Here is a 13,744-nt window from a genome sequence, read left to right as displayed (position 1 = left end):
TTAGAAGTAGGTGGTGCTGTGAAGTCATATGATGGGGGCAGAACCCTGAGTTGAAAGTCAGAAAGCCTTCTCTGAACAAGCTGAGGATGCATGGCTTTGCCAAAGTGAGTGCAGGGAGCAGGAATTAGGGGAGGAATCTGCCAAAGCATAAAAGGATCCAGGCCATGCAGGCAGGCTGTGTTCTTGAGCAGAGCAGAGCAGCATGGCTGAAGGTCAGAGAGCAGAAACCTCAAGTGACAGGAGATGAGATGGGCAGGTTCAGATCATGTGGGGCCTTGGAGGCTTTTTTAAGGAGTTAGGGCTTGATCCTGAAGCAGCGGTTCTCACACAGCAGCCTTCAGAACCTGCTGGAGGGCCTGTTAAAATGCCGACTGCCGGGCCCCACCCCCAGAGGTCCTGATGGAGGGTCTGGGATGGAACCCAAGAGTGCACATTTCTAATGAGATGTTGCTGCTGGTGGTGTTACCCCTGGTGGTACCAGGACCACACTTTGAGAAGCACTGCTATGATCTGAAGCAATGGGAGAAACCCCTGGTGCATCATCAGTGGTGTTCAGTGTGGCTCCAGTGGATGTGTACCTTAGCAAACTCCTGATATTTGCCCATCACTATCCCATGACATCCTCTTATGATTGGGTGAAGTGGGATAAAGAAAAGTGATAAAGGAAAAAAGCAGGCTCCCTCAAGGAAGGCACAAACTTGTGTTTAGCTCCAGTGTTCCTGGGTGATAACATGTGCTCATTCATGTCCAACATCTTGTGACCCCCATGGACTGTAGCCCACCAGGCTCCTCTGTCCATGGCAAGAATACTGGAGCAGGTTACCATTTCCTTCTCCAGGGGAGCTGCCCAACCCAAAGAGCGAACCTGCATCTCTTGCGTCTCCTGGATTGGCAGGTGGATTCACTGTGCCACCCGGGAAGCCCCCATACTTAGCCAAAAGGCCTAGAAGCAAAAGTGACTCAGTCTCAATTCACTAACTGACGTGGGATTTCCCTCCCCAGAACGATCCCCAGTTACTGCTGCCTAAACTATTTCCTCCCTTCATGATCGTCTACTCTTTTAGAGCTGGAAGTATCAAAACTGTACAAAATGAGATGCTTGTTTTGTTTTTTTTTTTTCCTGAGCCCAAGGCTGAGCCTGCTGCCTTCCTTTTCCCAGGCAGAGAGAAATGATGCTGATCAGTGAGAATCCTGGTTCATCCAGGAAACAGGCAGCATCGACACCTGGATCCAAATTTATGTCACCTCATGGAAGCTTCTGTTGCTGCTGGGGTGGGGGTAGGGAGGGGGGCATGATTTCTGTTTTCCGAGCAAAAAAGAAGCATCAGACCTTGGAAAGGATCACTGGCCTTCCCAGCCCTGCCCCCTGCCGCTGCCCCAGCATACCCCCTCCTCAGTCCTACACAAACCCTTAAAGACACACACATGCTATTGAGATGAAGGAACATCTGCCTCTGGATTTTCTACATCTTTTCTGACAATGCAGGGGCATCTGTTCAAGCTCAGGTTCATGGCTGAGGGTCTGTACCAATTTGTGCCTGGAAACAGAATCTCTTCCCTGCTCCCTCTTACTCACCCAGATGAGCGAGAGGACAAGTCCTGCTGTTTTCTGGGGACCAAAATGCTTCTCTGGCAGAGCCAGGCTTCTAAAATTAGTTGGAGTTTGCCCCACAGTCTCTTGAAACACCCAATTGCATTTACTGAGCATTTGCCGCTGCTCTTTAATAGAAATGACCACCAGACCCCTGGTCCCAAGCCCCTCAGCTGTTTGCAGCCTTAAAGAGTTCTGGAACGCAGTGACGGACTCTGTTACATATTTCCATTGTGCGTCTTTTCCTCAGTTCCAGCAATGCACAGCTCTCAGAAAATAGTGGTGTTTAAAGCAGTTGGAGGAGAAGGGGTCCCCTAATTAAGTGAACAAGCAAAAGTACAATGCTTCCCAAAAGAAAAAGTCATCATTCATTTTATTCTCAACTCTTCTCCTCCTCAGAGTGGCTCTTGGTGTCAGTGGGTTATCTGAAAACACTTCCAGGGACCTTGCTAGAGTCTTGGGTGGTAGGCAAAGGGGAGTGAGATTTTCCTAGGATGTGAAGCAGTCACACACTCAGGACACCCCCAGAAACCTCCATTTTTTCATTTGAAACAGGATAAGCTCTTGGTTTTTTCTTAATCTGGAGATGAGGCAAGAAGAAGTGGCCTGTACTTCACCTCATGCCCCAAAGAAAAAGCCTGCCATAATTAAATATATTTGTAATATCAATAATTATATCAGCACTAATAACCATAAGTGCTTCTCTCTATGGAGCAGTTGCAGTGTGCTCTAACTTGATGCAAAAATCTTTGCCTTTAACATTTCATTTTACCCCTCTGACATCTGTGTAAAGTATTACCATCATCCTTGTTCATTCATTCATTCAACAAATGTTGATTGCATGTGTTATATGCCAGCTATTTTTCTGACACTGAGGCTACTTCAGTGAACGAAAGATGCAAAAATCCTAACCCTTGTGCAGGTTTCATTCTTTGGGGCAGGACAAGAAATAAGATCCATTAGCAAGATGGTGGTGGAGATTTAGTCGCTAAGTAGTGTCTAACTCTTTGTGACCCCATGGACTATAGCCCCCCTGGCTCCGCTGTCCATGGGATTATCCCAGGCAAGAATACTGGAGTGGGTTGCCGTATTTCCTTTTCCAATTAGCAAGATAGAGTTTTACGAACAGGGGTGAAAGGTAAAGCCACTAGCTCACGATCACACAGACAACAAGAGGCAGATCAAGATTTTGATCTCAGAAATCTCTGACTACAAACCGGGTTCAGGTTTTCCCCTGGACTCAGAAAAACCTTTCCACGGGGGTGCCGTCCAGGCTGCAGTAGCTCTCCTAATGGTCTGTTGAACCAGCAGGCACATACGTCTCCCTTCTCTGGCTTGCCTTGTCATCTGTCTGCATTGACATGCATCTTGTTGTGTGTTTTCACTTGCATTGCCATCTGCGTGTGGCCCTCTCTGCTTTTCTAAGGTCTGCCCAATGTAGAATGTTAAAGTCTTACTTCTCTTTCCACATCCCTTGTCCCCTATTAGCCACTTATTTGTACCCCTCAATTGCTGCACATGGCAGAACATTTCTTGATGCTTTTTTAGAAAAGCCTTTTATGGTAATTATAGCTTTCTTCAAGTACATTTATGCTCCCCATTTTACTGTGCTGTAGACATTGTTTCGCTCACGCCTAATTTTTGTTAAGGCAGAGAGCCTGCCTACCTGGTAACTGTGTCGATGAAAATTTTTTTTTAGTGTTCAGAATTCTGCGTGTATGAAAGTCTTGGAAACTATCCCATTTCCACTCTGCCAAAGGTATCAGAGATGCTGATTTCAGTCAGAAGTCATTCATTCATTCATCCTCTGCCTATGTGTTGAGTACTAGCAATCCAAGAGTAAACAGGATAGACGTGGCCCCTGCCTTCGCAGGTTTACATGATAACAGAGTCGTACATTGCACGGTTTTAGAGGCCCCATTCAAATGGCAGCTGTGACGATGTGCACATTCAATACAACAATTTTCCTTCAGGTGATGACAAAACGTCATAAAGAAGAGCTGCTGCAAGGGCTAGCAGGCATCAAGGAGATGCCAGAGAGTTGTGATTCTGTGTGGTGGAAAGAATAGGATAGGGTAGGATAAAACACCATGATAGGTGGAACTCGATTTGGGAGCTTCAGAAAGGCTCTCTGGAGGTGAGCTGAGTGAAGGATGGGGTGAAGTTAGACAGATAACAAAAGGCCGAATGGCTTCGATGTGAATAAAGCCTAAAATGACATTGAGTTAGACAGATATGGCGACAACCAGTGTAAGATCTGGAAGCCAAGGACTTCAGACTTTACCTAAGGTCATCGGAAAGCTATAGAAGCGTTTGCAGCAGGGTCCAGAACTGAGAGAAAGGATAATGGTACAAAACTGGTGGCAGGGAGACCAGTTAGATGGCTTTGACCAGAGTTTAAATCAAAGATGGGGATGGCTCAGGTTAAGATTCTAGAGATATTTAAGAAGAACAGATAGGGCTTCTTATAGTAAAAAACAGGGCTTGATTGTTGACTAGATACATGAGATGAGAGAGGAGGTGCGTGGGGTGGGTAATTAACAATGACTCCAAGACTTTAGTCTTGGCCAGTGGGATACACGGAGGTGCTATCCATTGATCAAGGAATCAGAGTTTGGGAGGAGAAGGAAGATCAAGAAACCAAATTCTGTTGAGTCTGAGATACTTGTGAGTGAACAGATGGAGACGTTGAGATGCAAGTTGGAGTCCAGGTCGAGTGTTCAAGGGAATAGAGTTGAAAATTCAGGAGTCATCAGACTATACCAGTGTGTTTGGGTTTTGGGATTTTTTTAAATCCTTAATTTTTACATCAGCTCTAATTTTTGTTAAGGCAGAAGCTCTGCCTACCTGGTAACTGTGCCAATGAATATTTTTTCCTAGTGGTTAGAACTCTGCGTGTAGAAAAGTCTTGGAAATGATTCCATTTCCAATGCTTTCTGCCAAAAGCATTCAAAGTGTGATAGAACCAGCCCCAGATATCATTGTTGCCCTAGAAATTTCTCTCTAGGAAAAAGATTTAGGTCTTTAAGAAGGAGGCCCCACTAGCTTCTCATAAGTCTCAGAAGAGTCTATAAATGAAGGCCAGGCTGAAATGATCTAGCACCACCTGATTTGTGTTTCCATTCATTAAAGCACCTACTGTGTGCCTGACACTAGGGCGGTTTCTGAGATCCAACAGCAAACATGGAAATCTCCGCAATGCTAAATATCCAGCCTCTACCCACCAGATGTCAGTAACATCCTCCCTAAAATGTGATAATCCTAAGTGTCTCCAGACATTGCCCATGTTCCCTGGAGGGAGGGATGGGGGCCACAATTGCCTCAGTTGAGAATCTCAGGTCTAGGGTCATGATAGAACCTGAAGTTTCCAACAGCCAGCTCGCCAGCTGTACAAGGATACAAGAAGCTGTGCCTCAGGCCTTCTGTATCAGTGATCTCAGAGATAACCACTCAAGGAAGGAGCAGTGCTAGCTAGCCTGAAATCCAGAAGACTCCACACAAGAGACCTGCTGTATCCCCAAGTCTAAGCCCGTAAGCCCCATTCAACTGCAGTTTTAGATTCCTCTCCAGGGAAAAGCCACCACCCGATACCCATTTGCCCTCCAGACTAATTACTTCCTGCGTTTTGTTTTCCCTTAAGCAGAGGCTGGCTTTGCACTTTACAAACACAACGAATCACCTCCTCGGAAGGCCACCAGCAGAATGAACTTGTGCTGGGGGTAGCTTGGGGTTGCCTAGCAACGCCACGCATTTACCAAGGCTGCTTTCTTCCTCTTCAAGCTAAAAAGCAACGTCCTGTCCATTAATTCCCAGCTGCCCCAAAAGTTCTCAGAGATTTGCCAGCTTCCCACTGTTCATGTTTTCATCTTCCTCATACGATGTGGAGAAAACCAGCTACTGTGGTCTGTTTATCTCACTTCAGTTGGTCTGGGGAGGCGGAGGGGAATGGAGAGAGAAAGACAAGAAAAAAAAAAACCTCGTTCAATCTAGGAGCATACTTTGAGTGCATATCTGACTGACATGCTGGTGTTCTTTGCAAATTTGAAATTTATGTAGTGGACGTGGGTTTCCTACACAATGAGGCTTCTGTTGAGACTTTGGGCATGATTTTAGTCAAACACAAGACCTCAAAGTAGCTAAATAACAAAGCACACAGAATAGATACCACGCCAGGTGAATGCTGGTCGGTCTGTCATGCAGTATCTTCTCTGTGACCCAGTCCCTAAAACTCTGCTCGTAGAAACTGTAAAGCTGGAGGTGGCTGGGGGTTGCAGATACTCTCTTTTCCTTGCAAATCTGTGAAGTGTCCCTTGGGCTTTACCTACTGAGTTGCATTTTGCTCCTGCAGAAATATTTATGGCATTTCCCTGACACCGGGGCTGGCTTCCTCTCCCAGCTCTCTCTCAAAGTATAAAGAGATGGGAAAATCACCTGTATTCCAGGCAGGGCTGTGGTCACCTCCTTGGTAGGTAAGGAATGGAAATGTGACTCTTGACTTTGAGAGGATAGGTGTGGAGACCAGGAAGTCTTTTTCTAGGTATGCAAACACCAGTGCTTTGCTCACATCCTGGACTGAGTACCAGGCGTTACAACAAAAGAAAAAAATTCCCTGATCACCATCTCCTCATGCCTCCTCTCAAGAAAGCTGTTTCTTTACAGAGACTTCTGCATGTAGAACTTCTCCTGTTGCTTACCCAGGTCCTAACCCATACCACGTTCTGGAAAGGATGGGAGGGAAGAAGTATTGAGGAGTGAAACTCCTTAAAGAAGTAAATTTCAACTCAATTTCAAACCCTGCAGCCCTTTCTTCTTAGGAGGAGTCCTTTAAATTCCCACCTCTGCCACATGCACAAATTAGGTTTATCGGCATTCTCGTAAGGGGGACTCAAGAGAAGAGAGGAAGGCGGCCAGGTGATGGCCTCCGGAACACTGGAGAGAGAAGGAGGGGGAGAGACATAGTTTTGATTCAGAAGATTTGGGCCAGAAAGGTTTCAAATCAATTACCTCCATCATTACAAAGCACTTCATCCCTCTGCCATGGCCCAATCCACCCTGCACTTTGTGTGGTTTAAAAATAGATATAGAAAGATATGGAGATGGTAGCAATAAGTCGAGATAGAAAGAGAGAGATTCAGGAAAAGTTATTTTCTGAGGACAGTTAAATTAATGGTCATTCGGAATCTGTTCTAACATACGAATCTCTTTAAATGTAGGTATGTAAGGGAACATACCTAGATTGCACGTCTTTAATTTCCTCGAAGTCATTGCCTTGTACACTTAAAGCAGGTGAATTTTATGGTATGTAAATTACACCTCAATAAAGCTGTTAAAGGAAAGAAAGATGAAAACATATCTAGGAATTCTTGCCAGCAAGTAGGTTTTGTGAGCATGGCCACATCCTCCCAGAGACTCCCCTCTCTCTGTAGTGACCCCCAGTCTTTCTCTTCTTTCCTCATCCAGACTCTCTTTCCCCAGGCTCAGGTCAGGAGAGCAGTAGCTGCAACTGTTTTGTGGGCCGGGGCAGCTAGGGAGTGAGGCAGGCTACTGATTCTATACAAACACACATCCAAAAAGGAAAAGAAAACCACAAACTAAGACTGACTCGAACGCTCCCGCCTCCCCCAACCCCGGGCACATAAGCTTTCCTCTGCTTTCTCCTGATCCATAGCACTGAGCACCTACCCCTTCCCCAGGCATCAGATCCTGCAGTATTTTTACATCATGCCATAAATAGGTTGAGTGATTAGCAGCCAACATTTTAAGTGTCCCTTAAAACTAAATACCACAAAAATATGAAAATAGCCCAGCAGAACCATCCAGTTCTTGGTCCTAAGAAGCTCATGCTAATCACATGTAAATTTAGTTTTAAAATTCTGAAAGATGGAGGGTACTCAACCTCCACCCTGGGTTGGTAGGGACTTTTCACCCTTCTGCATAAGGCACTGAAAAAAGAAAGGATTTTTGTTGAGGCGGCATCAACCCTGAGCCATGGGCTGGAAATAACAGCCTACTAGACTTGTTGTCCGCCCAGGGCTAGTTTCGTTTTTCCAGAACATTCCCCACTTTGGGAAGGTTGCCTCAGACCCCTTCGCACAGGTCAGTGTCACTGGGGAGCGTCTGCATCTGGGCCCCTGCTAACGGCTTGCAACCGCATGCATCGCCTGCTTCCCCGACTCCTCCCGCGCCAGGTACGGGGGCCCCCCTCTGCGGCTGGCCCAGCGGCCGCCTTGTGGCCTTGCACCCCCTTTGCATGGCTCCCCCGCGGCCCCAGCACGGCCTCACGTTCCTCCTCCTCATCCTCTCCGTTTCTCCAACCAGATGGCTGCCCCGATTTGTGCAACGGCAACGGGAGATGCACACTGGGTCAGAACAGCTGGCAGTGTGTCTGCCAGACCGGCTGGAGAGGGCCCGGATGCAACGTTGCCATGGAAACCTCCTGTGCGGATAACAAGGATAATGAGGGAGGTGAGTGATCGTCTTCGAATTCCCAGCCCCTCAAGAGTGGAGCGTTGTGTATAAATGGTCGTCTTGAGTCCCTTTTGAAAGACCTCCCCTTTGCTATTGTCAAATGTTGTAACACTTCCTTTGAAGCAAATGCAGCAGAGAACGGGGTCCTTGGGCCAGCGGAAAGGTGGCCAGGCCCTGGCTCTACCTTTGGGTGACCGTTCCTTTCAGGGTATACAAACAAATCTGTGCTGGTGACATTATATGTTCAACATGGGCTAGGATATTGTGAGCTGTGAAAAGGCTGCATCCTTTTAGCCCTTTGAGATGTTGCCGTACAGATGAGGAAACTGAGGCCTAGAGAGTAATGAAGTAACTTTTGTCTTTAATTTTTATTGGCGTACAGTTGATTTACAATGTTATGTTACTTTCTGGTGTACACAAAGTGAATCAGTTATACAGTTACATATATCCACTCTTTTTTAGATTCTTTTCCCATGTAAACCATCACAGAGCCTTCAGTAGTGTTCCCTGTGCTATACAGTAGGTGCTTATTAGTTATCTATTTTATATATAGCAGCATATATATATATATATCAACCCATCTCCCAGTTTATCCCTCCCCATCTTTTTTCCTGGGTAACCATAAAATTGTTCTCTACATCTGTGACTCTCTGTTTTAATCACAATCTTTCTGTTTTAATCACTATCCAAATCCAGCTCTGACTCCAAAATCCATGTTCTAACCAAAGGTTGGCAAACCACAGCCCTTGGACCAAATCTGACCCACTGCCTGTCTTTGTACCAGCAAAGCCTACAAGTGAAAATATGGTTTTTACATTTTTCATGGTTGGGGAAAAATATATAAAGAAGGAAAATGCTTCATGACACATGAAAACTATGTGGGATTCAGATGTCAGTGTCCATATGTAGAGTCTTATTGGAACATAGCTACACCTATTTATGTTTTGTCCTGCTTTCAGCATTAAGGCAATGTTGGTTAGCTGGCCAAGACAAAGCCTAAAATCATTATCCTCTGATCCCTTATCAGAAGTTTGCTGACCTCTGTTCTATGCCTCTGAGCTGGATATGCCTGTGTTGTTTATTCCCTGATGGAGTCCTGAGATTCAGGGGCCAAATGGGCTTGCTCTAGCACATGGACCACCTGATATCCTAGGAACACATAGTCATGGTCCCCTAACACGAGTACAGGTTCATCATCCACCCCTACCAAAATGACTCATGTGATCAGCATTTCCTCAGGGCAGAAACTGTTTCTGGGTATAAGAAGGTATGAGTCTGATTATTTAACAAAAATATGCATTCTCTCATATGTGCCAATCCCTGCACCCGGGGACTGTCAGCCCCTGCCCTCATGGCCCCAGCGGGCTGGCTTCAGTGGTGTTTGGAGATGTAGGCTGAAAGTAGCAGACATCCTATTTCTGTTTTCCTTCATCCTCCTGTTTCGCAATTCCCGTAACCTATTGTTGCAGTTCTAACACCTCTTTAGTTTCTAGGCAAACAAATGTGCGTACACTGATAGGAGTACACCAGTCACAAAAAGTCCCATTCGTTCGCTTAGCCCAAATGGAAACCACTTTTAATTCATTTTTGAATGAAGTGAGGCATAAGTCCGTAATACATTTTTTTTTTTTTTTTTTCCAAGAGAGATAGTCAGCATTGCATTGCTTTTCCTGGTAACAGTCACTGTTTTTGCATCTGGTCCCTGGTGGTTTCACCAGGTTGCTTACAGGCGTGCTCTTCACCTTCCAGAAAGGAACTGGCTTCCTTCCCTGGCACTGGTGTCAGCAGCTGAAAGCTTAGCAAATGGTTGAAATGCTGCACCCAAGGGAGGGGGACCCAGTCTCCCCCAGATGTGCCCTGCACCACTCCCTTCTCCCTCCACCGGCCCCACTTGGATGCCAGCTCCCACCAGGAGAAAATCCCTGAAGTGATGGGGCTGGAGGAGATACCCTCCAAGTTCCCAGCCTGAGGACTGCCCAAGGAGCATCATTCAGGTCCCTCTTGGCAGGCAGAGGCAAGAGGCATCAGAAAGGCAGGCCACAGAAGCAAAGGAGGCAGTGATTATGCTAAAGACAATAATGGCCTTGTTATGGGAACCATTAAAGCAACCTCCCAAGGAAGTAATTAACCACCAAAAAAAAAAAAAAAAAGGCTCTGCACAGTATTTATAAAAAGAAACTCCCAGTTAATTCAGAGTTGCTTATGTCAGGTGAGAGGGGTAGGCAGGGATTCTCTCTCACCTGGCGTAAGCAATTCACAAATGAACTGAGTTCTTTTTTTGGAGGAGATTCCTCAGTGCAGAGAATCCTTTTTATGGTTAGTTACTTCCCGAGGAGGTGTGCTCAGCACTGTGGGGTTTATTGATAAATATTGAAGTTGTTCCTCATCAAATCCAGACCCAGCCCTGCAGCAGACTAATTTTATCCTGTTCTGCTCATTTTGGGGGTGGGGGTGGGAGTTCTACCCCAGGCTCTGGCCTGCTTTGCCGGTTCTCAGGGAGAGCTTTGTGGGTCTCTAGACATGGCAGTGGGTGGGTCGGAGGGGCGCCCAGGCCTGGGGAGCAGCTGCAGTGAGCGCATTTGTTATAAACCTCATGAATGGAGAAGATAATAGAGCGCCCTTCCAGAGCAAGCTGGACGAGCCAAATCATTTTTCCATCTAGGAACGCTCTACATTTTTTTTTTTAAACTCTCAAGTTTAAAGTGATAGATCTTTTTTATTTTAAACAGAGATAAATATAGATGCAAATATGGAAATAGATATTTAAAGTCCTCTGCAGCCTTTTTCAACCTGAGTTCCTCCATGAGAGGCTTCCCTGGTTGCTCAGACAGTAAAGAATCTGCCTGCAATGCATAAGACCCAGATTAGATCCCTGGGTTGGGAAGATCCCCTGGAGAAGGGAATGGCTACCCACTCCAGTATTCTTGCCTGGCGGGCAAATCAAGAAGTTTTAATGCCTACAGACACTAGTAGTTTCCAAAGTTGAAAGTGAAAGTGAAGTCGCTCAGTCATGTCGACTCTTTGTGACCCCATGGACTGTAGCCTACCAGGCTCCTCTGTCCATGGGATTTTCAAGGCAATAGTACTGGAGTGGATTGCCATTTCCTTCTCCAGGGGATCTTCCCTACCCAAGGATTGAACCCAGGTCTCCTGCATTGTAGACAGACGCTTTACCGTCTGAGCCACCAGGGAAGTCCCAAAGTTGAGCTTATAGCAAAACCACCTGGAGGGCTTGATTACACATAGGTTGTTAGCCCTATCCCTTTTTCTGATTCCGTAGGTCTGGAGAAGGATGCAAGAATTTGAACGTCTAGTAAATTTCCAGAGTGTGCTAATGCAGGTTCTCTCTGAGAGCCACTTAACTAACACATCTGTTATATGGAATGAATGAACTTCTCTCCTAGGCAAGGAGGTGGCGGTAGCTTAGTCTGACTCTTGTCACCCCATGGACTGTAGCCCACCAGATTCTTGTGTCCATGGAATTTCCAGTGCAAGAAGACTGGAGTGGATAGCCATTTCCATCTCCAGGGCATCTTCCTGACCCAGGGATGGAACCTGGGTCTCCTGACTGAGCCACCCAGGGAAGCCCCATGAACCTAGAATGGTACTAATGGTACCTTCCTCGGAAAACTTGGGAAATTGATCACACAAATATTTTCTGGCTTCTGTGGTTCTTAGATGAGAAACCCTGTTGGAAAAAGCTGCCTTAAAATATGCCCCGCCAAACAATTTATGGATTCCTACCTTCTTATTCTCATCACTTTCAAAGTCTCCCAACACCCGCAGCCATGTGACCACCAGCTTAACCTCAGGAAGCACTGGCTGACTTTGAAGGGACAAACATCACCTGCCATGGCCCCTGAGAAGTAGCAGACACGGTTCAGACAGACATGCATGGGAGCAGACTGTCTTTTTAATAGTGAGAGATCTTTGCTTGAACTGCTCACCCCAGTTTGAAAAAGAAGAGACTCAAAGAAATATTTTTGCTTACAGAAGACAAATATGAGCTCATTAAAGTCTGAGAATACACACAACATGTGCGTCAAGTGACAGGCGGATAATATTTAATTATCACCACCAAGACAGAGGTGTGAGATTTAGTTCATCACAGCCAGGGGTAGGAGAAAGGGTGTAGATTTCCTCTCAAAGTGGGAACCTCGAGGTGGGGAGGCACTGGTGGACTGTCTGCCCTGGAAGGACAGTGCTTATGCCTTCCCTCCACCCGTTTATCACCCAAACCTTGGAGTCAGGCGCCCCGGCCCTCTGTGTGCAGAAAGGCTGGCTTCCATTATGGTCTGAAGTGCTCGTCCCCAGTCTGTGGGCAGAGGCCCAGAGGCGGAGGGGCAAGAGACAGCCCTTCTGAAGGCTTCCCCTCCACTCTGGGGGATTGTCTCTGTTTCCCTCTGTCTTGCTTCAACACAGATCTGGAAATTACATGCTGGGAACTTCACTGGGGGTCCAGTGGTTAAGAATCTGAGCTTTCACCACAGGGGGCATAGGTTCTGGGAACTAAGTTCCCTGGTGGGAGAACTAAGATCCTGCATGCCACATGGTGCAGCCGGAAAAAAAAAAAAAAGAAAGAAACAAATCAACAAATGTCTTTAAAAAGGTAAAGAAAAGAAAGATGCTTTGTGTGCATCCCCTGTCAATTCCCTGATTTTTGAATAGGTGACACTGTAGCAGAATATGGTAAAGAGCCTGGACTCAGAAGTCAGTCCCTGTAACCCACTGCTGCAAGTCAGTTTCCTCTCCAAAGTTTCCATTTTGTTGTCTGTAAAATAGGCCCAGTTATGCCACCTCCATGAGCAGGTGTGACGTTCCAGGGAGAAAATGTGTGTGATACGTTTTACAAGGCGCCCAGCTCATACGATGCCCTCTTGTGTTGTCTGTTGCTGGCTTTCACGTTATTAGTATTGATGGTGTTGTCATTGTCCAGGATGGATGCTGAATCCACAGAGAGGGAGCCGAACCTGTAATTTCCCCACAGTATATAACCAGTGAGATTCTAACCAGCGTTCATCAGACCTCAGGGTTGTATGACAACACTGGAGAGCTTGTTAAATATATAGATTTGTTGGTCCCAACCTTTGAGATTCTGATTTATTAAGTCAGATGTGGGATTAGGAATCTGCATTTTTACCAAGGATTCTGATGCAAGGGATCTGCCAACCACATTTTGAGAAAAAAGTTTTTTCAAATAACAGTTTCCCCTGCGTGGGCTGACACAGCCCAATGTCGTGATGCCTGTTTCCAAGACCTCTACCCCTAGTATTTCCAGAACCCAAGAGGAATGAAGTGAAGAAAGGGAAATTTAATTCAGGAAGAAGGAAGGAATTGGAAAAATATGAACACAATTTCCTGTTGTGTTTCTGAGTAAGTAGTATGTTTTAGAAGTGCTCTCCATTCCTGGCTGGAGAGATGGCCAATGTTGGTCTCAAAATTTAAGCAGCCTTTAACTCTCTGTCATTAGAGTGTGAATCCATCCATCCAGCCTTCCATTTGTCATTCTTTCATGGTTTAACAAACATTCGTTGAGGGCTGACTAAATGTTAGACTTTGGAAACAGGCCTCTGGAAATATGAAGACAAATGACACAAAGTGTCCACAAAGAGTTCACTGAATCCATCTGAAGCTCAGAATCCATCTGGAAAGATGTATAAGCATGGTAGTATCACAGTCCAGCGA

General features: G+C 46.0%; 1 protein-coding gene across 6 annotated transcripts in view; it reads left to right on the top strand.

Moving 5' to 3' along the window:
• LOC108633191 (teneurin-2) overlaps positions 1–13,744 on the top strand; it is a 755,039-nt gene that overhangs the window by 616,472 nt on the left and 124,823 nt on the right. For all 6 annotated transcript variants that reach the window (XM_018050074.1, XM_018050073.1, XM_018050072.1 and 3 more), the window contains one exon: positions 7,910–8,056. In XM_018050074.1, coding sequence (XP_017905563.1) covers positions 7,910–8,056 — 147 coding nt within the window. The remainder of the gene's footprint in view (positions 1–7,909; positions 8,057–13,744) is intronic.

Source organism: Capra hircus, chromosome 7, assembly GCF_001704415.2.
Source record: "Capra hircus breed San Clemente chromosome 7, ASM170441v1, whole genome shotgun sequence".
NCBI classification, from domain to species: Eukaryota; Metazoa; Chordata; class Mammalia; order Artiodactyla; family Bovidae; genus Capra; species Capra hircus.
The sequence above is the reverse complement of the archived record's forward strand: the minus strand, read 5'-3'. Positions and strand labels throughout refer to the sequence as shown.